Below are 23,713 nucleotides of genomic sequence, written 5' to 3' on the forward strand. Positions count from 1 at the left end.
GGGGGCACAACAAAGTCAAACCGACTGGCACTTTGTCTAGACTTCATGCATTAGTTACTGCAATAGACAATATTTGGCTGTTTTATTGAGGGACAATATTTGCCTGACTGGAATTGATTTTCTGGGCCATGTTTTACTTTAATGAGGGCATGTTTTTAACCATATACCAGTAAAACACTCACAGTTTGTTGTCATAAATGTCCAATAATTCAATTAAGACAATTAGTTTAAATTAGTGCTGTCAAATCAATTCATCGCGATTAATCGCATCTAACATAAAAGTTTATGTTTAAATAATATATGTGTGTGTATATATTTTATTAGATATATATACATACATATACATTTATATATGAACACACACACATTATATTATATAAGCATGTGATGTGATTAATCATGATTAATTGATTTGACGGCACTAGTTGAAATAAATTCTCAGTTTTATTAATTCTCTGCTCATATGCCCAATACCTGGGTTACATCATACCCATTTTAGACCCATAACCAAATCCAGATCATCGTGAAATAAATCATAGGTTAGATATCAGACTTTCTCCTTTTTTTCTGTCTCACTGATGGTATCTCAATGAGAACGGATGTTCAGATGTGTTAACTCATCAGTAAATTATCAGTCTGGGCCCTTTTCCAACATCTTGACTAAGTTCTTCTGTCTTCTGGAGTTAGTGCGGCACAGTGACATATCAAAAAGAAAAAGAAAGAAAAATGTTAATCATAACTGGCAAACATCTTGACTTCCGCTGGTTGTGCTGTTGCCCATTAAAGCTGAAACACATTTTATCATATAGATCGCCAATGACTGACGACAAAGTGGAAGAAGCACTCCTACGTAATGTATATAAATAATTTTGATTAGAGATAACGTCTGCAACCCATCCAACAGAGGTGTTTGTGTTTACTGTACCACTGAGTAAGCAATGAACCACAGCATGTCAAATCAACACCTACACTGCACTTTGCATGAATGTCATCGCACACCATTACCTGCGCTCTCGGCCTGGTCGTGCAAAACACCCTTTGGACATGAATGCATTTGCAAATCAACTAAATTATTAAGGATAAAAAAAAAACAATGAGAGTAGAATCAGGATTGCGTCTGCATGGAAACCGGGGTGAGGGGAATGATATCAGTGACGCCAAGAGGTATTTCCAGGCATCAATATTAGTGTGTGGGCTTTGAGGTAGGATGTCTTGCTCTTTTGCTCACCATAGGACTCCACCGTCAAAAACACCACAGATGTTTCCACTTTGCTGATAAAGATATAATTATCCAAGGATTTATCGCCTCGCATACATGCATTAAACACACTGAGCTAAACTGAGGCCTTTCTGAGGCTAGCAAACACAGCATTAAGAGTTTTGCATTTATTGTTTTGATCATTCCATTTTTGGAAAAAATAGTAAAGGTTTTATTTATTAGATCAGATATCATTTCACTTGATAGATTTATGAATTAAAGCTTTGTACCACAATAATAATAAAAAAAAAAAAAAAAAAATGCATGGAAATGAACTGAATTGAAGAGATAATACCCAGGTTAAGTAATTAAAAGTATGACACAAATGGATAAATAGGAATTATGTTGTGAACAAAAACGTTATACAAATTAAAATAATATTATATTTGAGCCATCATTGACTGGATGGATGTCTGAATAAATAGTCCAAACAAACAAATAAATACATAAATAAATAAATAAATAAATAAATAACATGGATTTTGGACAGGTTTACATTTTTTGTTTGTTTTTGGCAACAGATTGGTCTGATATCATCTTTGAAAAGATTGCAAATCCAAGCATGCAACATTTGTCCCTTCATCTTCTGATGTCAACATTGCGTTTTTGTGGTTAATAAAGGTCTTCTATTTTTAGAGCATAAAAAAAAGAAAGAAAAAAAGGCCAATAGCGCTTTCCTGTTGCACACACACACACACACACAGAGTGTTGAGTCATACACACCTTTGGAAAACTCTGTTTTCATGAGTAACTATTTAAAAACCCCTTTGTTGTCCCTAAATGCACAACCGGTTTTAATGTTACTTTCTGGTGACCTTAACAGTCCATCACTTTCACTTTTACTCACAGGTCATTGTACTGGGCTGCCATTAATGGAAAAAAGGGGGAAAAAATGATTTTGTGGTTAAGCTTTTACAAGAATATACATATTTGTGTGTGTGTTTGTGTGTGTGTGTGTGTGTGTGTGTGTGTGTGTGTGTGTGTGTGTGTGTGTGTGTGCATAAGACATCTCCTCCAGATGTAGGTCAAAGCATGTATCCTTTGGAAGCCCATTTCCGCCACATAAGAGAAAAAAACAAAAAAACATGCCATTTAAGTCTTAATTATTGCTAAGTCAAAATGATGTGATTAGTCAAATTTTTGACTTGAAAAGTCCTAATTATGATAACATAAAAAGACAAAACTATGACAGTTTTATAATATAAAACTATATTATTATGAGATAAAAAGTTAAAATGATGAAATAAAAAGGAATAATTATGAAATAAAATGTCGAAACGCACTTGTCATTATGAGATACAAGTAGGAAATTTACTGAAAAAGTCGAAATTATGACTTAAAAAGTTGACTTAAAAATATTCACACCAGTAATGTTTTTTCTTTTCTTTCTAAAGTATGTTTATAAAAGCTACTTAAATTTCCTAATTGAACTAAAACCTAATCCTGGCTTAATCTAAAGTCATAAAGTCATAATTTTGACTTTTTATGTCATAATTATGGCTTAACAGAGCATGATTTGTGCTTATATGTGGCGGAACATATATTGTGTTCCACAATTCTACAATCTAACGTTAACTCATCTGTTTACCGATGAATCTGTCAGTGATTGTGGATCAGATTCAGTTGTGTCGTGAGCGAATCCCTCAGGCTAAACGCGCGGGCGTGTATGTATGCGAATTAATCTGTATTTGTGTTTGTTTGAAGATAAAACTATAATATTTGCTGCTTCATCGATAAGTTATGATAAATCACCATCAATATAAGTTTGTATTTATTGTTTAGTTCAGCTAAATTAGCACGCTAGCATCGTGACTAGCGTCTCAATCGGCGTTAAAAAAAAAAAAACTCAGTTCGTTTTATTTCACTCTAACGTTAACTTGTCAGATGTTGCTACTTTGTGTATATGGGTTTAACGTTAGTTTGAATGTGTTTTATGCGAGTTTGCAAACTAATACATGAATTTAAACGTCGTCAAATAATCTGTGTGAAGGGTCAAGCGCTCTTCCTTCATGTTAACCGATTAATCATCATCATGATCAATTTATTAAAACCATGGATTTATTATAGTAAAAGTAAAGTAATCATGGTTTTCTGGCGGATTGATTACCATTTGTAAAACCAGTTTAACTACAAATAACATGGTTACATTATGTTTAGTGTAGCAAAACCATTGTTAATTTGTGGTTACCATGGTTTAACTACAATATGTTTATTTTATTTTATGTGTTGTAAAACCATGGTTCATTTTCATAAGGGGCAAATTGGTTTATCATCATCATTATAATGAATTAAAACCATCTATAAAACCATGAGGACCTGCTTGATAAAATATCAAGTTGCTTGTACAGTAGTTGTCTTTTCTTTCTAATAATTAATATCTAACTTTATGATCTCTCTTTTTTGTATTTCTGTCCCTAAAGCTGTTATATGAAGATGATGATGAGGGGTGCGTCCTCCAGAGGGTCCAGCCTGACCCACAGCCAATGGACAAACATCTCATCTCCTTCACCTTTCAATGACATCAACAACAACAACAACAACAAATATCTGCCCGGACAACCATTGAGCGCCTCCTCCAAAATCAGTTAATTCTTTCATTCTTTTGTATTTCTGACAGACTGACCATTGCTTCTTTCTTTTTTTTAGGCAAATTCATTTCCATTGACTTCTCTTGTGTTTTAAAGTCAACATGAAATGGCATTTGCATCCTATTTTACTTCCGTAATGTGATATACTTCTGAGTTCACACTGATCTGTTTACACTGGAATCTAAAATTGGCCACATTTAAAACTACAACGTGAACAGCTATACAAAAACTCGGATCTGAGGAATAAATGGGAATTGAGCCCTAAGGCTCGGAGTGTGCGCGTAGCTCCTCAAGTGATAATGAAAGTCATTTCAGAGACAAGATTACAAAGATTATGTTGTGCACAAATAGTCAAATCAGGTCGTCTTTATTTATATAGCGCTTTATACAATACAGATGGTTTCAAAGCAGCTTCAATGTAATAAACAGGAAAATACAGTACAGTAAGAATATCAGTTTCACAAAATATTAAAACACATTTAAATTCTGCTGTAAAGCATCTTTAGTGTCATTCAGCTCGAGTCACTTCAATGTTGATTCAGTTCAATAATAGTGTCAATAGTTTGCATAGTTTGTCAATTATCAAAATTAATAAATTATGAAACGAAGTCGAATAGTGTCGTTATTCAGCTCAATTCAGTTCAGATTTTGTGCTCATCTGATAGTATCAGTGCAGTCAAATCAATAATAATACTGAATATTAAATGTCCCCAACTAAGCAAGCCAAAGGCGACAGTGGCGAGGAACCCAAACTCCGTCAGGTGATAGAAATGGAGATAAAAAAACCTTGGGAAAAACCAGGCCAGGCACAGTTAGACCAGCGTCAACAGGGCCAGGTTTGATTTCACTGTCAAAAGTCTAGGAGGATTTACTCGTACTAGGGAAAAACACAGATTGCACAGTGTCATCCGGAATAGTAGTGTTTTTAATTAACAGGGTTCCCACGGGTCCTTGAAAACATACATAGAGACAGGTCCTTTGAAAGTGCTTGAGAAGCAAGAAGTTCTTGTGCAATTCCATATTATTCCCTCCGGTCCGCTAAAGTGTTATTTCGCCAACACTTCGTGGCCTATGCGTACTGACTTGCTTGATTTTTGTTAGTTACGCGCATTTATACGTTACATTAAAGGGATATTTCACCGCTGGAAAGATGAATGTGTATTTAAATTGGGGTCATTTATGTAGTAGAAATGTGAAATTATTTTAGAAGTTGGAGCCTTCTAGACCGAGAAAAGCCAGAAAATGTATTTCTGGCTCATGTGGATGAAAGACTACAACTCCCAGAATGCACTTGCTTCGCTGCCCTACGAGGCCACGCCCAAGCCACGCCTACCGGTTACAGAGGGCAGTGTCGGGAGAAATGATACAGCTAGGCTACTAGTCGACTCGAAACTGAAAAGACAGCGTTTTATCGTGAGATCCCCCAATGGGCGGGTTGAAGACATGCGGGACGAGCTCCTCCTATTGGCTGTAGTCTCTCGCCTCTGGACAAAGAAGCATCTGATGAGTAAAAGGACGTTTTTTGCGTCATCTGAGGTTTTTTTCCAGACACACAATACAGAAATCTCTCGTCTCAGGGGGACATGAGGGAGGGAAGCACGGTCATTCGAAAATACTACCGGGTTTCTACTGATACAAAGCTTAATGCTAATCGGCGAAGTATCTCTTTAAGTGTTTCCCGCGTGAGGTACTTTGTGTTGTATGTTGCCATGACGTTCACGCGCGCACGAAACTACTACAATGGTACCTCGATGTTTCACAGACACACCATGAAACATTGCAAAAATAGGCTGAAACTCACTTGAAATGTGTCCCCACATTAAGTCCTTGAATTTGAGGGTATTGGACCTGGAAAGTCCTTGAAAGGTCTTTGAATTTAAGGTTAACCAAGGTGTTGGAACCCTGTTTTAAGGAAGGACTGTGTTATTATCAGCTTCAGTCACTTACTGGTTGAATCACGTTATATCAATATTGTCCACTGTCACTTTTGTCTCCCTTGCAGATTCCAAACAGAAAATCCTTCCCCTTGAATTGATTGACAGATATAAGCGAGGAGATACACACCCGGTGTCGGCGTTGTACCAGCTCTCTCAAACTTTGCAGTTTCAACTGGATCTGAAAGAGACTGTTACGACTGGTAACCAGCAGATTTCATTGTATCTCTAGATTTGACAAAGTGTCCAGTTCATAGATGCATTCAACATTTGTTTTCTTTGTTTTCTGAGCAGCAGGAGTTACGGGCTTTTTCTTTGCGTTCTGTGCTGTGATTGATGGAGTCCAGTATAAGACTGGAATGGGCATCACAAAGAAAGAAGCCAGGGCCAAAGCGTCTGAACTGGCCCTTGAAGAGCTCATAGCAAGTCTAGAGAATGATGGGATACCTTCAGATGTTTCCGGTAATAATCTAATGAGGAGTTATACTGGCAACTATGCTTATTAAATATTGAATATGCTTATTAAAAGCGTCTGCCAAATGCATAAATGCAAATTATTCATTGAGAATCAAAAATTATTGATTGAGATGCATTTTAACATCACTCCATTATTTCTTGTGACGATAAAGTTAATTGAGACCTAAACTGACACCGAATATGCACTACACTGTGCAAAATTTGCATTTAATGACTTAAATAAGTTTAAAAGTTCATAAGAATGATTATATCGAATCACGTGATGCTGAAGACTGGAGTAATAATGCTGATAATTCAGCTTTGCATCACAGGAATAAATGACAAAAATTGTATATTGCAATAAAAACTAGTACTGAGTTTTACTGAGCCTTAGTGAGCCTAATAGACAGCTTTCAAAAACATGATAAAATTCTAAACTACCTATTTTAATCATTATCATTTGCCACTCATCAGATATTTAAAGGAATAGTTAATCTAAAAATGAGAAACAAAAAATATTTTTTATTTATAAAATAAAATGCATAAAAGGTAAAAACACCTGACTTTAGCAATATGGTTTAACCCTGGACTTGTCACTGGTTGTTTTCATTAATGGTCTGCTTTGCAAGCCTTTTTGCAAATAATAGGCAGAAATCGTGTGACCTTCTGTTTGACACTTTCCGTAGTGTCGATGCAAGCACTTAGTCAGCTCTTCCATTTTTAATGTAAATATGCAGACTTCGAAATTCAATGTGAAAGTTTCCCCAGATGAAAGAGAACGTCCTCGCTGTGTTCCCTCCCATCGAAACAACCCCATAGTCATTCACTGAAACCGTGGTGTAGCTCTTTCCTGTTTGAGGTGGGGGTGTAACATTTGTTTTTTTTTAATGCAAAAAAAAAAAAGACACACATTCACACATCAGGGTGGTGCTGGAATTTAATCTTATCTATTGCATCTTTTTCATAATTTTATATCTTGATTGCATAAAGCCAGGACGCCTTTTATTATTTGACACTTTTTTTATTTTATATTTTACTTGTGGTTCATAGTTAGGTTTGGGGATTTAAACAAACTACTAACCCTAATAATAAACCTGAGTGCATAAGTCTTGAGTGCATATGTCTCGCACTTTGTCTTGATCAGACTTGAACCAGTGAGCAAACAAAAAATCACAAATAAAACCTGCACTTTTTTTAGTAAATGCAAATCTTTGTGTTCGCAAGCATTGCATGCACTACTCACGTTTTCTTTTGTTTGTGTGTTGTGTGTTTTGTTCAGAGGGGCCACCTCCTCTGCCAGTGAGAGAGAAGGACTCCCCAATCCAAGAGATCCATTCTGGAAGAGCTGTGATTGGTAAATACATTCTTAAAGTCAGTCTGCATTGCATTTAATAGCTCAGTTAATAAAAGCTATAATCAATGCTCAGATGCTTTAGCCATAGTAACCATTGACATCAGAGCGTCTAATCATGTCGAAATGGGAAATATTTGTGAACCTGACTAATAATTTCATTTCGGTTGGTTTAACGCAGAAAGAAAGAACCCCATTAAGGATCAGGTACCCAGCGTGGTGAAGGAGATGTTCACCAAGCTAATGGACAGTTACCCAGAATTCACTGGCTGTGGCGGAACAGTGGCTGCATTTGTCATGCTCTCTCGTAAGTCAGACGCACAGGATGTCAGACCACAGGTTTTTCTTTGTGGGATTAGTATTGATACGTCATGTGACACTTGTTGCCATATAATCTGTCCTGCACAGAATCTGGATATTAGTGCCGTCAATCGATTAAAGAAATTAACCAATTTTTCTGTAATTAAGAGCGATTAATCAAACACTTCACTGCATAAATTATAATTGAAATATTAGGGGTGTAACAAGTTTTAGTCTCAGTACTACATTAAACTACTATAAATAATGTTGAATATAATGTATAATAATGCAATGGGGGAATATTTGTGGGTCCTGATAATGTCAAATGTCTTGATACCAGTAAAAAGTGGCCGACATTATTTTAAATATATCTAGTCAGTGACAGAGATCAAGCATATTCGTCTAAAATAACTCTGTGTTTTCAGCTTCAGAATCATGAATATTGTTATTCTAGTGTCTCTATTGTCCTGTGCTTTGGTTTTCCAGCATCAAGTCCAAACCTATTCATTTACACTACAATGTAATACCAAATTTAGCATTTTAATCAAGAGTAAAATGTTTAATCTTTTATCATAATGTCTTGGAGTATCGCAACAATATCGTATCGTTTCGTGATATGTATCGAATCGTGATATGAGGGTATCGTTTCACCCCTATGAAATATAGATTAATCCTTTATATTTATATTAATCCTATATATATAATATAGATTAAAGTTATTAAAAGTTATTCACTCAAGAGCAGTGAGTGATTTTCTCTTTGTCTTGTTCTTTGATTTACATTATTGACGGACATCACAGCAGAAGGTTTATTAGGCTGCTGTCACTTTAAGAAATTATGCAGATCTGACTCATATCCTATGGCCTCACAACTCTTTACGGTCATTTAAAGGAATACTTCAGGATTTAGCGTTAAGCTTTGTATTAGTAGAAAACCTGTAGTATTTTCGAATTACCGTGCTTTCCACCCTCATATCCCCCTGAGACGAGAGATTTATGTATTTTTTGTCTGGAAAAAATCCTCAGATGACGCTAAAAACCGTCGTTTTGCGTTCTCGGAGGATTTTTTGGCCAGAGGCGAGAGACTACAGCCAGTAGGAGGAGCTGTCCCGCATGTTTTCAACCCACCCATAGAGGGTGGGATCTCACTCACAGAATGTACACATAGTATCAGCCGTCTTTCTTTGGAAGCTAAGCTAGCAGGCTCTTGTTCTGTGGAGAAAGCTGAGTAGTAGGGGTTACCATCCTCTTTTTCCCGGACCGTTGAGATCGTCCAAAATGTCCGGGATTCAGCTTTTGCTTTCTGCGGTCCTGTTTACATGCACACCTTTTGTTTCAATCTAACTGAATTCATCCCGATTGGTGAATCTGAATGTAGTGTTTACATGAACGCTAAACAAGTGATCGGTTGATGTGCGTTTTAACATTGCTAAGAAAATTCCCGCTCCTCCGTGAGAGATAGGAGACCGGTGCGTCTCAGTAATCACGCCACCGGCCTCGCGCCGTTCTCCCGCGGCCCTCAGCCTCGTCCTGCTCGCCACAGTAAACATGATGAATGCCGACTGTAGAACGCAAAAGCCGAATCGCGGACATTGTGGGCGATCTAGAAATCCCGGGCAAACTCGTCAGAGTCTCACTAGTAGCCTAGCCTTGTTGTTTACTGCGCTCTCTTGCCGGTAGGCGTGGCTTGGGAGTGGCCTCCTAGGGCTGCGAAGCAAGTGCATTCTGGGAGTTGTAGTCTTTCATCCACATGAGCCAAAAATACATTTTCTGGCTTTTCTCAGTCTAGAAAGCTCCAAATTCAAAAATAATTTCACATTTCTTCTACATAAATGACCCATTTTAAATACACATTCATCTTTCCAGAGGTGAAGTATCCCTTTAAGACTTTAATGAACTCATTTTAAGACTGTGTTTAAGAGGATACTCGACAAAGCGGGCATTTTGGCATACTTTTGTCCGTTCAAGCGTGAAAGAGAACGGCACGCTGTCTGAAGCGGCTTTCTGTGCGCATGAGTGTGTCTGTCACACAGACAGGAGATTCACAGACGCCACGCCACTTCAGATTTAAGTTGTAATATATTTATGCATCATGGTTGTGCTGTTAATCCTACCTTTTATGTTGATTTAAACAACTTTAATAATTTATAAAAAAATAAAGTGATAAGAACTAAAGCAAAAAAAATTAAATAATGTAACACTGTTAGCATAAATTTGAATAATTGTCTTGAAAAAGTCATGTTGCAATGAAAAAAGTATTTGTAATCTCTTTCTTTATGAGTTAGAGGGGAAAAGTGACATGAACATTTTTCCGTACTCCTTTATGAGATTCCCCTCTACAACAATGGCAACATCAAACGCTTTTGAAACCGACATTATTTTGCATAAAGTGCAAATTAATACACATAATTGCATATATTTTGCATTAGGTCTCCAAACGAATCTAGACGACCATGTATAAGAGCAATGTCTGCGCCACACTTTTAAAGGGGAGCTTCACCTTTCACACTTCATTATAAACAAAGCACAGTTATCACAGTAATCCTTATCCAGCAATCATAAATAAATGAGAAAGGCATGGGTTTTCATTAGTCTAAAGATGCGGGAAACCTGTGGGAAATTGAGAGACGCTGATAAATAAAAACACATGTCAGACATGGGCAGGTCATCGGGGCAAACAGGAGTACGACAGGGCTAACATGTGATGAATGAACTTGACTCGTTCACACTCACGCACTTCCTACTCAAAGACTGTTTCAGGAAATAGTACTTACGGCAGAACATGATGGGAACTGTTGACATTAAATCTAATTAGAGCTTCATGAAGTAGAGATATTTCTAGAATTAACATAGTCGTATGTGATATTTTAAACGAATGGCATCTGTTTGTTGCATTTGTAATATCATGGGGGCAATTAAAAATGTAAGTAGGCAGATTGGAATTTCCACAGTGAATCTTGTCAAGCCAACAATGGTGCACAAATATGGAGATATTCTGGAAGAGGAAGCAATTATATAATTTCCTTGGGCCCTTTCGTGAATTTTTTTCATTGGTTTGATGACATTTTTAACCAAACAAACTAGAACAGGAAATGTTGGAGGATTCTTAATGATATGGGTACGTAACATCCACAGGATATTAGACAAGCGAAATGGTCAAGGAAGCTGAGACAAGTCGTCATAGGTGTTGACAAGTTTGTTTTTGGAAACATTTACAGTAAAAGGAAGGGAACTTGGAGACATGGTTGTTAGATTTGCCTGAATGCCACCTGTGTTTTGATGGGATTGTTTGAAAGTGGTCCCACGATAAAGGGAAACCACCAATTGCGAGATCAAAACCACTGCTTTAATTAAAAAGAGGGAAACGTTTCGGTCACGTCACCTTTCTCAATGCCAAGTTAACAATACTCAGCGCTGGAGGCATCTTGATATAAGGAGTCACATGATTACATGGGTCACGTGACCAAATTGTCATTAAAGCAGTGGTTTTTATCTTGCAATTAGTGGTTCCCCTTCATTGTTAGAGTGTACAGGCTTTTTTTAAGTGATTTATTTTTATTTATTTATTTTTATTCGAGTTTTTGGTTTTTGGTCACGCCAATTTTGAAGGCGTGAGAGTTTCAAATTTAAATTTTTCCGTGAATAGAAATATAAGCATATAAGAACATTATGCATAAATTTCTGTCCTGCATTTGGCAAAAAAAAATTGTTGACGATGTATTTTACCTCAACTCTTCTTTATCTTTAGCGTAGATACTAACGCTGTATCTGTAGCGTAGCATAACAACGCTGTATCTTTCATACTAATCTTTGTGTGCATTGGTGTAATGGCAATGTAAATTAAAGTCTTTAATTGCAGATTGCGTTCCCAAACAAACTAAACATATAGATGTACCCTTAAACTCGGTAAAATGTTTTATTTTTTTATTATTATCTTGAGTTCATTGTCATTTTTTTCATTTCTTTTTGCTCATTCTGGTGAAGGTTCACATTAGCATGCACATATGCTTTAATTAATATACGTGACTCACCTTTCAAATGTTTTAAAATTTATGATCAGTATATTATGGTCCAGTATATTATGTTTTTTTATTTAAATAAAAAATATCTATTTAAAGGCCGCCAGTTAGCCAGCCCTAGTTTAGTTCCTGTCTCTATGAAGCCCCTCCTTCTGAAAAGCACACTGTGCTCTGATTGGCCGGCTGGATCAGTGTCTTGTGATTGGTCAAGTGCTTCGAGTGTGTTTGGGAAATGTCCCGCCCCTTCCCATAACCGCCAGTTTAGCACACTACTAACTAACTCAACCAGGCCCCGCCCCTATAAAATAAAATAAAATAAAAAATAAAAACCAGGCCCCGCCCCTTTATTCTGCGTATTAATTATTTAAATGAGGAATATTGTGACGTGTTCGTTCCCGGAAGAAACTCAAGACTACAATGAAGGCGTTTCAGAAACAGAAACAGTGACACTGATATAGAGAAGAACTCCTGCTGGAGCTTTTTCATGCTCAAACATCAACAGGAAAAAAGCAGAACAGGTCTTTGGTGCGTTACTCACCCCCTAACAAAATATGCAAACACTTGTGCAATGTATCATCTGACTACTTTTGACATGCGGTTCTTGTCAGTCTGTGCTTGTATAATTTTAATCCGAACTGTCCTGTGTTTCGTCTGCAGCCGCAGGATGTGAGGTTGTTGCTCTTGGAACTGGCAGTTCTAATACCAAAGCCAGTCCAGCGCCGACAGGACGAATCCTGCATGATTCACACGCTGTAGTAACTGCCCGGAGATCACTAATGAGGTACATGGATGTTCAGCTGTTGCAGGTTGTCATCACATTGATGTTCATATTAATCATCTCCTTTATGGCCAGTTCAAAGCTGTGGTTTGCTTTTTGTTTATCCTACCAGTCAAAGGTTTGTGCGTCAAAAATGCAAGTCTCTTGATCTAAAAACCTTGTAAACTGAAGTGCCATTTTTAAGTTTCCAAGTTCATCACTGTGCCACAACACACACATAGCCTATATATATATATATATATATATATATATACACTCATATAAATACACAAACATTTTACATTTTCATAATGGCTTACACAGAAATAGTACAGAAATTTAAATATTTCTCTTGAAATTTGTTTTAGATTTAGATAGACAATTTAATAATATTTATAACTCCTAACTAGAGATGCACCGATTACAATTTTCTAGGCCGATTCCGATTTTTCATTGAGTTTGACCTGCCGATACCTATTTTTTTAGCCGATTCCGATTTAATTTTTTCTAACTACTTTACAGCACACACAAATATTTTTTATATTTTTTATATATAAAATACCATATCCTTTTACCCAAACTGAATAATAAAAACAAGTTTAAATGGGTACATTTTATATAAATATTTTTGAGTCTTAATTTTCTTTTCTGACATAACCTAATCCAGTTCTTGTTAAAACACACTAGACATGCACATTCTGTGCATTTTGGGCACTTTTGTTTGGAATCATATTTATTTTGTCCATCAAAAGTGTGCTTTCACTTTAGCACCTTTCACACAGCGCTTTGAACCCAGCGCACAGCGCTTTGCCTTCTGTGTGAATGCAAACACGACCCGGGATTGATGCCGGGTTGGGGACCTAGTAACATTGCCGTGTTCAGTCCCGGAACGAAAAGAGTCCTGTGTGAACGAAAGCCGTAATAATGCCGTGTCGTAGTGATGACGCTGAAGCCGGGATCGTTCGCCAGCTGTGAAACGATACGTTATGCGCAAGTTTATGATCGAATCAGAGAGAGAAATCACAGCTCATAGGCAAACTTAAGACATTTTAAGTTACATCGATGTCACGTGTCTTTACGGGATTTGTACGGCTTGTGTGAGAACGCACTCTCTGATTCCGGAAAATCACTGGCAGTGTGAATGAACCAAAATCAAACGAACCCGGGTCAAATAAATGTCGGGTCACTTTATCCGTGTATTTTCTGGAATCTCTGTGTGAAAGGGGGCTTTAAATTGAGCTCCTGTTGGGCGCTCGCGCGCTGCCCCTGCTCCCGGTGTGGATTAACATGTACGGCGAAAAAAATATGCGTGAAACGGCCGTAATTCACGAGGTTTCCTACATGTGCGTTCCGTGTGATGTGTGTGATGCTGATGTTGTGCGATGTTAATCATGGGGAGCCCGAGTGCATTTGACCGGCATAAAACTAGACTACTTTATCTGAATGAAATACATACACTTCTCTCGCATTTGCTTGTGTGCCAGCGACTAACCCTCCGCGTGCCAGTGTTGGCACGCGTGCCTTAGGTTGCCTACCCCTGCTCTACACTATCACACTAAACTGCATTTGAGTGTGTTAAAGTTATAATGTTATTCTGTGTGTTAGTTTGTCTGTATGAGACTAGCAGTGAGCGAGATCAACATTAGAGTAACATACTGATCATATTCTAACATTTCATCATGTTGAGCTGTATAACATTGATTAGTTTTATGTACATTAGCTCACCTCTACATTTGCATGTCTCTGTCAAGTGGAAGTTAGCCGCGGACGCTAGCTCTCGGCATCTCGAAAACGCCACGCTGATATCGATCCTCGTTTTAGTTCTCCTTTTGTCCCAAAGTCTGCTTGCCATGATCCATAATTTTTGAGCGAAACAACAACAGCGTGAGCGCACCGCTAGACGTAACGCAGTTGTCCACGTCTGTCGCCATGGTTACTATGGCAGAACGAGCGGAAACCAGGGATAACGCGGATATTACGTCATTGACAGGCGACAAGTGAACAGGGACGAGCCATTATTTAAAATTGGAATTTCTCTGAAATTAAAAATCTTTGGGAACTTTTGGGATATTGTAAGTACACAAATGCAGGAAATATATCACACTGTGCAAGTGATTTTTGGATATTTTATCACAAAAATCTTACATATTGTAGCTTTAAAGCACATATGATTGGAATTTATAATGTCTTTTTGAATGTGCCGTAGGTTTCTGTACAGGAATCTGCTGCTGTTCTTCAGTAAGAATAGTGCTCTGGAGGAGAAGTCAGTCTTTCAGCAGGACCAGACCACCAAGCTCCTCAGCTTCAAAAACCACATCACTCTACACCTGTACCTGAGCCAGCTGCCCAAAGGAGCAGCGCAGATACCTTCTCAACTGTACACACACACACACACACACACACACACACACACACACACACACACACACACACACACACACACACACACACACACACACACACACACACACACACACATACCTTTACATAGACTCTAAAGGAGAGAAGATGCAAAATTCACTCTGTATAAATGAAGAGAGTCAGGTCTGATGAAGGCTCATTGTCCTGCTCTTCTTTAACCCTGTAAAGCCTGACATATGAAAGACAAAATCTATAAGAAAAAGTTTGCATTTGTTTTTCGTTGAGTATCATATTTGATACATCAGGCTTTTGTGGCTCATATGATATAGTGAGAATATGGAGCTCAAATTCGAGGAGGAAAAAACAGCTCAATATTATTCAGAGGCACAAACTGAGAAAAAATATGCAATTTGGTGCAGATGCTGATATTTAAATGGCCAAAAGGTGTGATGAAATTCTGATGCTTGTAATGTAAGTGGATCTTTATAACAGTATAGCAGATACTTAAATAAAATGCATATAAATATCAGTCGTCACGCTATATCTGACAATAATATGTCTTGGTAAGATGATATTTAAATGTTTAGTTTTATGATCAAATCTCTATAGTTTTTTTTTAAACATAATGCAATACAATGATGATTGAGAGATGAACAAATAAACCTGATGATCATATTTGTTACTCACATTTACAGACTTTTCTAGAAATAAATGTATGGATAATCAAGGAAACCTAAGTTGCTTCAGTCCAGTGAATGCTCATATATATTAATATATAGCTTAATATATTACTAACAATCTTTTACAGCAAAAAGACGCGAACAATACAAAAAGCTTTATAGATTTACAGATCATGTTGATTATTTACAGGCCTACGAAATTTCCAAATCAAATATCAAACAGGCTTTATAGGGTTAAAATCTAACATTTTCTTTTTAATTGGTTGAGCGTGAGCTTTTTTTTATTCCTCATTTGTGCATACACGCATTGTGCCATTTATCTTGAAGAAATATTGCACAAAGATAAACTTTGAATGCAAAACATTTCACAAAAAGAAATCGGGTATGCAAATTGTACGAATTTGTTAAACTAAATCCCAGTTGTTGTCCTTGTTTTCTAGCCGCCTCAATCCTCTGTCCATCTCCGCATGGGAGGTGAATAATCAGATCGGCCTTCATGTGGTGGTGGAAGGGAAGGTCTTCTCCAAGTTCTCCAGCTCGTATGAGCAGATGGGCTCGCATGTTGTCAGTATGTCCGCCACCGATAAGATCATGCAGTGGCAGGTGTTGGGCTTCCAGGGGGCGCTACTGAGCCACTTCATTGAGCCAGTCTACGTGAGCAGCATCTTCATTGGTAAGTTAGAGAAACGCCCAACGACGAACAATCCAGGCTAGGGGTCGACTGATAAATAGCCCATATAGAAATGTCCATTTTTTAATTATCGCATCAGGCGTGGTACGTTTTTCTGTTTGGCCAATGTGTCGGAAGTAGGACTTTTATTTTGACAGCGACACGATCAACAAACTTTGAATCCTTGATTTAAATCTGCTTCGCTCGGCTGCTATATCGTATTCATGTCATATTCACTTGGTTCTTTATGTAAAATTAGCGCTTACTAGTCTTCATTTGAAATTTTTTTTTTTTTTTTTTTTTTTTCAATAATAAAGTTCAAATGATATTTTCCATATTTAATTTCAGTTTTTTATCTCTAATTTTATAATTATGTTAAATAAATATGCCAAACAATTACTGAAATAAAATTTGTTTTTATTACATTTAAATGATAAATAAAAAATATATACCAACATAAAATATACATCTATTTTTATTTTATTATTATTTTATTTATTATTAGGTAAAAAAACAAAAAACAAAAAAGAAATATTAAGTTTAGGGCTGTTTAGGCATTAAACAAAGGGAGACTAGATGGGACCACAGGCTGCTTCCCATCTTATCCCGTTGACCCTAGTACCATATGGAAGTTATTCCGGTATATGATAAGAAACAGATGTTGCTGTATAGAACACAGTGCATTCTTGCAGAAAAAATAAACCCCTTCTCTCATACTTTTTATGCTGAGACTAGCACTGAAATCTTTCAGCTGTCAGTAGTAGGGCTGCTCGATTATGGAAAAAATCATAATCACGATTTTTTCACATGACTTTGGGAACGTGTTGCATTTATTAAAAAGACACCTTTCAACAATTCTTAAAAAATCTAAATTGTAACATATATTGTACTTTTTGAACTATTAAAATAAATAATATAACAGATAATACTTCAATGAGTATTTTAATAATTCCTGCAGGTCTACCACTTATAATGCGGAAAATTCCCCCGCAAACATTGATTCACTTTAGCATGTAGATTGTATGAGTCGCCTAAATGAATCCACACAGATTATAAAATCAAATCAATCATTTTAAAACTTTCTCCAAAACGCAATTTCACAAACCGCGTGAGTGTTCAGCGGCGCCGCGTCTTCTCTCTCTCGGTCTCTCAACATGGGTTGGACAAGGCAAGCGTCGAAACTACACTCTCGCGTTTAGGAGTCGGGACATGACGGAATTGTCCGTTGGACAATCAAGCCAGCATTGCATCGTAACTAAAGTTGATCATTTTCACTTCTTTTTAAGTCTTATCAGTTTAAACATTCAAGCTGAGGGAGTTTACGGCTTCAGGAGGGGCGGATGTGCGCGTGTCATTCAGAACACAAGACAAAATAAGAGCTTTCTTGCAAAAACAGAACATGGCAAAATAATAGTTTTTACTCGATTGTACTATTTTGGTGATCGTTGCGAGCCGAAATCGAAATTCAATTAATTGCACAGCCCTAGTCAGTAGATTACAATTGTTAATTGCGATTAATCACTCACTTATCATGAAATTAAGCTTCACTTTTGCATCACCTCACTGTTTCTCCATTGTGTGTATATTTGTATTTGCATTCTGTATATTATGTCTCTTGTCTGTTTATTTGTTTGGTTGTACATTTATCTATTCTCATTTACCATTGTGTCTGTGTTTTTCAATTGTCCCTGTTATTTATATACACCGTTTATAGTTATTCTGCTAAATCTGAAGAGCTGCTAAACGTGTTTCGTTGTTCCTTTTAACAGTGACTAATAAAGATCTAATCTAAAGATGAACATGTGAAAAAGCATTATAGGTCCTCTTTATTTTTTTGTTATTTTATGTTTATTTTGATCATTAATTTCTCAATGCAATCACAAAGTGTCTTTACAAATGCAGATATGTACAATTACCTAATGTGTTTTAAATATAAATTGTACTCCAGATTTGTTAAGTTGTTTCAAAGTATAATTTTTTTTCTCTTTTACAAAAAAAAAAGGAATAAAAAAAATAAATAAAGTTAAATAAAAAAATAAAAAATGGGTATAATTGGTCCTCTAAAAAAAAAGTTTAAAAAAAAGTAAATGCAGTTTGTACCTGGTATCCTTGATGTGCTCAGGTGACGGCAGCTGCAGTGACACTCGTGGTATAGAGATGGCAGTGAACCAGCGTGTTGATGGCATCACCTCAGCACTTCCCCTGTACTACTGCGTCTACCGGCCACACATCAGCCTGGTGTCCTCGGCCATGCCTCCAGACACACACCCTACCCAGAAGTCCCTTAGCCTGAACTGGAGCCACGGAGACCTTATGATGGAGATGGTCAGTGCTCTGGAGGGAAAGTCTACCGAAGAGTGAGTGTCATATGCTACTCATGACAGATATTTTATGCTTCTTATTGGTTATTCTCATTAGGGCTTGATATCGATCCGATTCCGATTCACAAGATCTCAATTCGATTTGATTTTTGATTCGATTCACTGATTTTAGTGATTCCATTTTTCACTGGCCCAAACACAAAGAAAGTAATAAATGAATAGTATAGTTCTTGTTTTTGTTGTTTTTCACACGTTTCCTTGTATTGTATAATAAATAAGGTTATGACACCCAAAATTTTAGATACCAGTGAAATGTAACAATTCTCGATTCCAATTTCAATAGCAGAGCTAAAACTACTCCTATACATTTCAAAGATCATTAAAAAACAAGTAAACAGTCATTAATAAAAAAAGAAGAAATGATTAAAACACAAACAAATGCATTCTTTCTCTATTGTTCACTTAAGCCATAAACGATGACCGGCCATAGATTGTGTGCTGTTGATGTTGATAATTTGCAGGCCTTAGAAATTAGCGTATCAAATATGATACAGAAGGCTTTATAGGGTTAAGGTCTAATTGGTTGAGCTTGAGCTTTTTTTCTCTCATGTGTGCATGCTCATAATGTGGCCTTTATCTTGAATATACCACAAACATACTTTTCAGGCAAAACATTACACAAGAAGAAATCAGATATACAAAACCGTCCTTTACATTATGGAATATTGTGACATGTTTGTTCCTGGAAGAAACCTCAAGACAATAAAAAAGGTGTTTGAGGGAGCTCAGAAACAGGGACACTGATATAGAGAATCATTCCCTTTGGAGCTTTTTGATGCCCAAACAGCATCATTACACAGTAAAGAAAAATGAACATGTAAAGGCTGATTCACACTGCACCGACATACACAGACCAACGCCGACAGTCAACGCCGACAGATCACAGCACGTCACTTCTCAGTAGGGATGAGCATTTTTGCTATTTTCTCATTTTGATCATTGACAGGTCTCAAAAAAACAGTTCCGTCATCAAAATGTAAATATTTTAAGACTGTTACGAAAATGAATGTTGACAAATAAAAATATGACATGAAAACATGAACGTATGAATAGAAAAAAAGAACTGCTAGATTATGATGCATCAGTGTTATGGAAAAATAAACATCTAAAAGGAATAGATGCTTACCTGTACTTCGGATGAGACGTTAAACCGAGGTCCTGACTCTCTGTGGTCATTAAAAATCCCAATGTCTTTCGAAAGCGTAGCCAAATTTGCCCAGTGGCCTCTTTCCATCATGGCCTACTAATCATCCCCATATTGGCTTCATCACTCTGTCTCCTCTCCACCAGTAAGCTGGTGTGTGGTGGGCATTCTGGCAGAATATGGCTGCCGTCGCATCATCATCCAGGTTCGGAGGTGGTTGAGGAGATTCCCCCCTTCTATGTAAAGTGCTTTGAGTGCTGAATCCATCAATGCACTTGTCTGGAAACTTTGATATAAGACACTCATTGTTTATTACTTGTACAGTAATATGTGCCTTTATTCTTTTTTATCATTGCCTATTTTTTTAGGCTGTATTTAGATTTTTTTTTATTAATAATTATTACAGTATTATTAATTTGTAAATTAATTTGTAAATAGAATGGTAGCCTATGAATTAAAAAAGTTAAACTTATTCATTAATTTGAATCAAGAATCGTGTTGAATCGGATCTTAAAGGGGTCATGAACTGGCTTTTTACTTTTTATTTTATTTTATATAGTTGTCTGAGGTCAACTTATGACGTTCGCTTGGTTTTTACATTCAAAAACATCAAAATGAATAAGTAATAGGCTATTTTCTACCCTGGTTTTGAGCCTTGGGTTTTTATGGGCGTGCCGCGTTGAAGACTTGGAAGTAAACGCCCACTGCTATGATTGGATAACAGTTTTGCATATTTTAATGAGTTTCATGTAATGTGCGAATCAGTGGGCGGGGCTAAACAGGCAGTGTTGAAGTAGGCGTTGATGATCTTCTGCGGAGGCGGGGTTTAATACCCTTTGACCTCATAGATCCACACTTTGAAAAAGCTGTCGTTCGCTGAGCCTGGTGTCAATACAGGCTTTTATTGGACTAACAAGGACGTTTTCAGTTCTGAAACTTACAGGATATTCTTATAGCATAATGACCTCTTATATGTCAAAAGCTCAAGGAAAATTTGATTTCTCAGTTCATCACCGCTTTAAGTCCCGGAATCAGAATCGGATGGAATCGTGAGTTGCCTAAAGATTCCCATCCCATAGCGCTAATAAAAATTAAATAAAACCTCTGTGTGTTTGTTCCAGCTCTCCGTTTAAGAGCAGTCCAGCCTTGGCCAGCCGTCTTTGCAAGGCAGCGATGTTGAGCCGATTTAATTTGGTAGCTAAAGAAGCCCAGAGAGAGGAGCTGCTCACCGCTGTCACGTACAGGGAGGCCAAGGTACTGCACTCTTTCTTACTGGGGGGGGTCGAATTGCAATTTTTTTAATGATTTTATTGCAAAATAATTTTTATTTATTTTAGTTTTTTTAAGTTCCTAATTTATTGAATTGGTCTTAAATACCACATGTTTTATCCAATGTGAGGAAACGAACCATGATTTACATAAGCAAAAACTGACATGCAAATGTTCTGATGCGTACGCCGACTGAAGAGTGTGCGTACAAACCTTTTGATGTTGAGTGTTGTAATTCTGAACCATAAAGTTGTGGTTATTCTGTAGGTGTTGATGTGCTTGTACATGTTGCATTTGAATTTAAGGTCACCTACGATTTATTATAATAATTATAAAATATTTTATTTATAATACGCTTTTCTCACACCCAAAGCTCTAATAATAATAATAATAATAAAGAGAGATGCATGTATGAACATTTTTGTTCATTTCGAACGCTTTATAGGAACATTTCAGAAACTCTTGTAAGTTCACGTTTAGGATCATTATATGCACAGCTTTATAAATGACGCCCCAGCTTTGCTGTGCTTGTTTGTAGGGCTGCACAATTTGGCCTATAAATTTACTATAATAATTATTATTATTATCATGAGCTGCTCGTGTAAATGAACACAGTGCTGGGCTTCACTCTGACACACAGCGCATACAGATTTATTTAATTAATCAGACATAACCGGTAATAGGAAATATATTGTGATACCTTGCTGTTTAAAATAATACAATTTCTCATTTTATTAGTGCCGGTACTTTAAGAATGACGTCGTTTTAATATGAGCCGTATTTCCTGCATTGTGTCAAAGTTTTTGTCTTCATAAATGAGCTGGTATGTTCCACGTAGTGCAGCACTGCTTTAAGTTATTGACACTTTACAGCAATAAAGAAGTAAATGCATACATGAGTAAACGGGACGAGCTTGATGTTAACACAGATTTAAGTGTGGAAAGCCATGGACAGTGTAGTATTTCTTACAAACATTAAGAGAAATACAGTGCAAGAAACTACTTTCTTATACTGAATTTCTCCTAATGTTTATAATTTGCCTCTTTGTTCTTATTTTTAAAGCCCAAGTCAAAATAAAATAACTATTTTGAGAAATGTTGTTAAATAAGATGTTGATCGTATCGTCCACCCAATTACTTTTCCTGTTGTTTTAGGTCTTTGCTGTAGTATTGATGTCTATATATTCTAGTCGAGTATCGTATCAAAGTCATGATTTTGGTATTGTGACAACACTAAGCCATATCGCAATATCAGTATTATTTGGATTAATCGTGCAGTCCTACATTAAGATAAAGCCAGCTAAAAACGACTATAACCACATGGGAACACCCTAGCAACACCCTGGAAACCACTCTGGCGATTTTTATTTTTTGCATGCAATTACTGACAAAAAATCAAGTCACTTTTATTAGTTGTCCAGCGTTAAAATAATTCTTCTAAATAGCTTCTGCTTTAATATTGATCATCTCGTTCTTTATTGAACGTCAAGATGATGGCAAAGCCGTACCAGGAAGCAAAGAGTGTGTTGAAGTCTTACCTGGAAAGGAAGGGCTACGGCCAGTGGGTGGAGAAGCCGCCGATCAGCGACCATTTTTCTGTGTGAGAACCCACCGACGGATGCCATGAGCCACTGCAATATCATGTATGAATATGTTTAAATTGCATGCTGAATTACTTTGTGGTTTGTTTTGTTCAAATTTGTTGTATAACGATGCAGCAAGAGGCACTTACAGACAACAGATGTACATTGGTTATTGGACTGGGGAAAACGTACTGGATTTGAAGTTTATTTACACAAGTGCAAAGATATAAAATACAGTTCAAGACAGATAATAGTGTAAAATTGTAACAAAAGGGGATGTTCTGTTTGTTTTCAAGGTAAATGAAAATAAAAATAAAATAGTTTGGACTTTCATTTGCTGGCTGAATAGTGTTGTATTTTTATTAAAAAAAGAAAGAAAATTAATTAAAGAATTGTTTTTATAGTTTTACAATATCAAAACCGTGGTACAAGTGTCTCATGGTGGCATATTTTTAACTGGTGGTTAAAGGATCGGATGAAGGGTAATAGCAAAAAAAACAATACTTTCAAGATACATTCTCAAGAAGAGGCGACCAAATACGTAGGGATGGGACGGTATGAAAATTTCATATCACGATAATAGTGACCAAAATAATCGTGATTATCAGTATTATCACGGTTTTGTTCAAACGAGATGAAAGTGTTCAAAAAGAACTGATGCTCACACTGAAAACATTTCAACACGTTTTATATTTGAAAATCACCAAATAAAACAAGCAGCTCTATGCACTTTTTTTAAGCAAGATTATATTCTGTGGCATTTCCTTCCTTAAAATGACCGTCGTCAATAGCAACGCATTATAACACGGACGCGCTCTCTCGTTTCATTCAAATACAACCTGTCGTCTTGTGTCTCCGTTTTCGATTGGATTGAAAATGATGATGAGTTGATTTATTGTTTACAGAGTTTGATAATATTTCTGTGATCATGTAAGATTTAAAACATTATTAATCTGCCTTCCGC

At 36.7% G+C, this 23,713-nt stretch overlaps 1 protein-coding gene across 2 annotated transcripts; it reads left to right on the forward strand.

Moving 5' to 3' along the window:
• The first annotated feature begins 1,055 nt into the window (after positions 1-1,055).
• On the forward strand, positions 1,056-23,064 carry adad1 (adenosine deaminase domain containing 1 (testis-specific)). Of its 2 annotated transcripts, none has more exons than XM_082177012.1 (12): positions 1,056-1,164; positions 3,679-3,842; positions 5,849-5,983; positions 6,075-6,242; positions 7,516-7,590; positions 7,769-7,894; positions 12,563-12,686; positions 14,869-15,039; positions 16,144-16,376; positions 18,496-18,730; positions 21,020-21,152; positions 22,657-23,064. In XM_082177012.1, the coding sequence occupies exons 1-12, from the start codon at positions 1,094-1,096 to the stop codon at positions 22,768-22,770; spliced, it is 1,749 nt and encodes a 582-aa protein (XP_082033138.1). In that variant the 5' UTR covers positions 1,056-1,093; the 3' UTR covers positions 22,771-23,064. The 2 variants fall into 2 exon arrangements, with proteins under 2 accessions (XP_082033138.1, XP_082033139.1); XM_082177013.1 differs by lacking the exon at positions 1,056-1,164 and adding an exon at positions 2,853-2,922.
• Positions 23,065-23,713: the final 649 nt, after the last annotated feature.

The sequence above is a fragment of the Leuciscus leuciscus genome (assembly GCF_965113295.1).
Source record: "Leuciscus leuciscus genome assembly, chromosome: 8".
NCBI classification, from domain to species: Eukaryota; Metazoa; Chordata; class Actinopteri; order Cypriniformes; family Leuciscidae; genus Leuciscus; species Leuciscus leuciscus.

Coding starts and splice junctions, on each gene's coding strand:
- adad1 (XM_082177012.1), top strand. CDS start 1,094: ATGAGAGTAGAATCAGGATTGCGTCTGCATGGAAACCGGGGTGAGGGG. Junction 7,591..7,768: donor TTCTGGAAGAGCTGTGATTG/GTAAATACATTC, acceptor GGTTTAACGCAG/AAAGAAAGAACCCCATTAAG. Junction 16,377..18,495: donor CGTGAGCAGCATCTTCATTG/GTAAGTTAGAGA, acceptor TGATGTGCTCAG/GTGACGGCAGCTGCAGTGAC.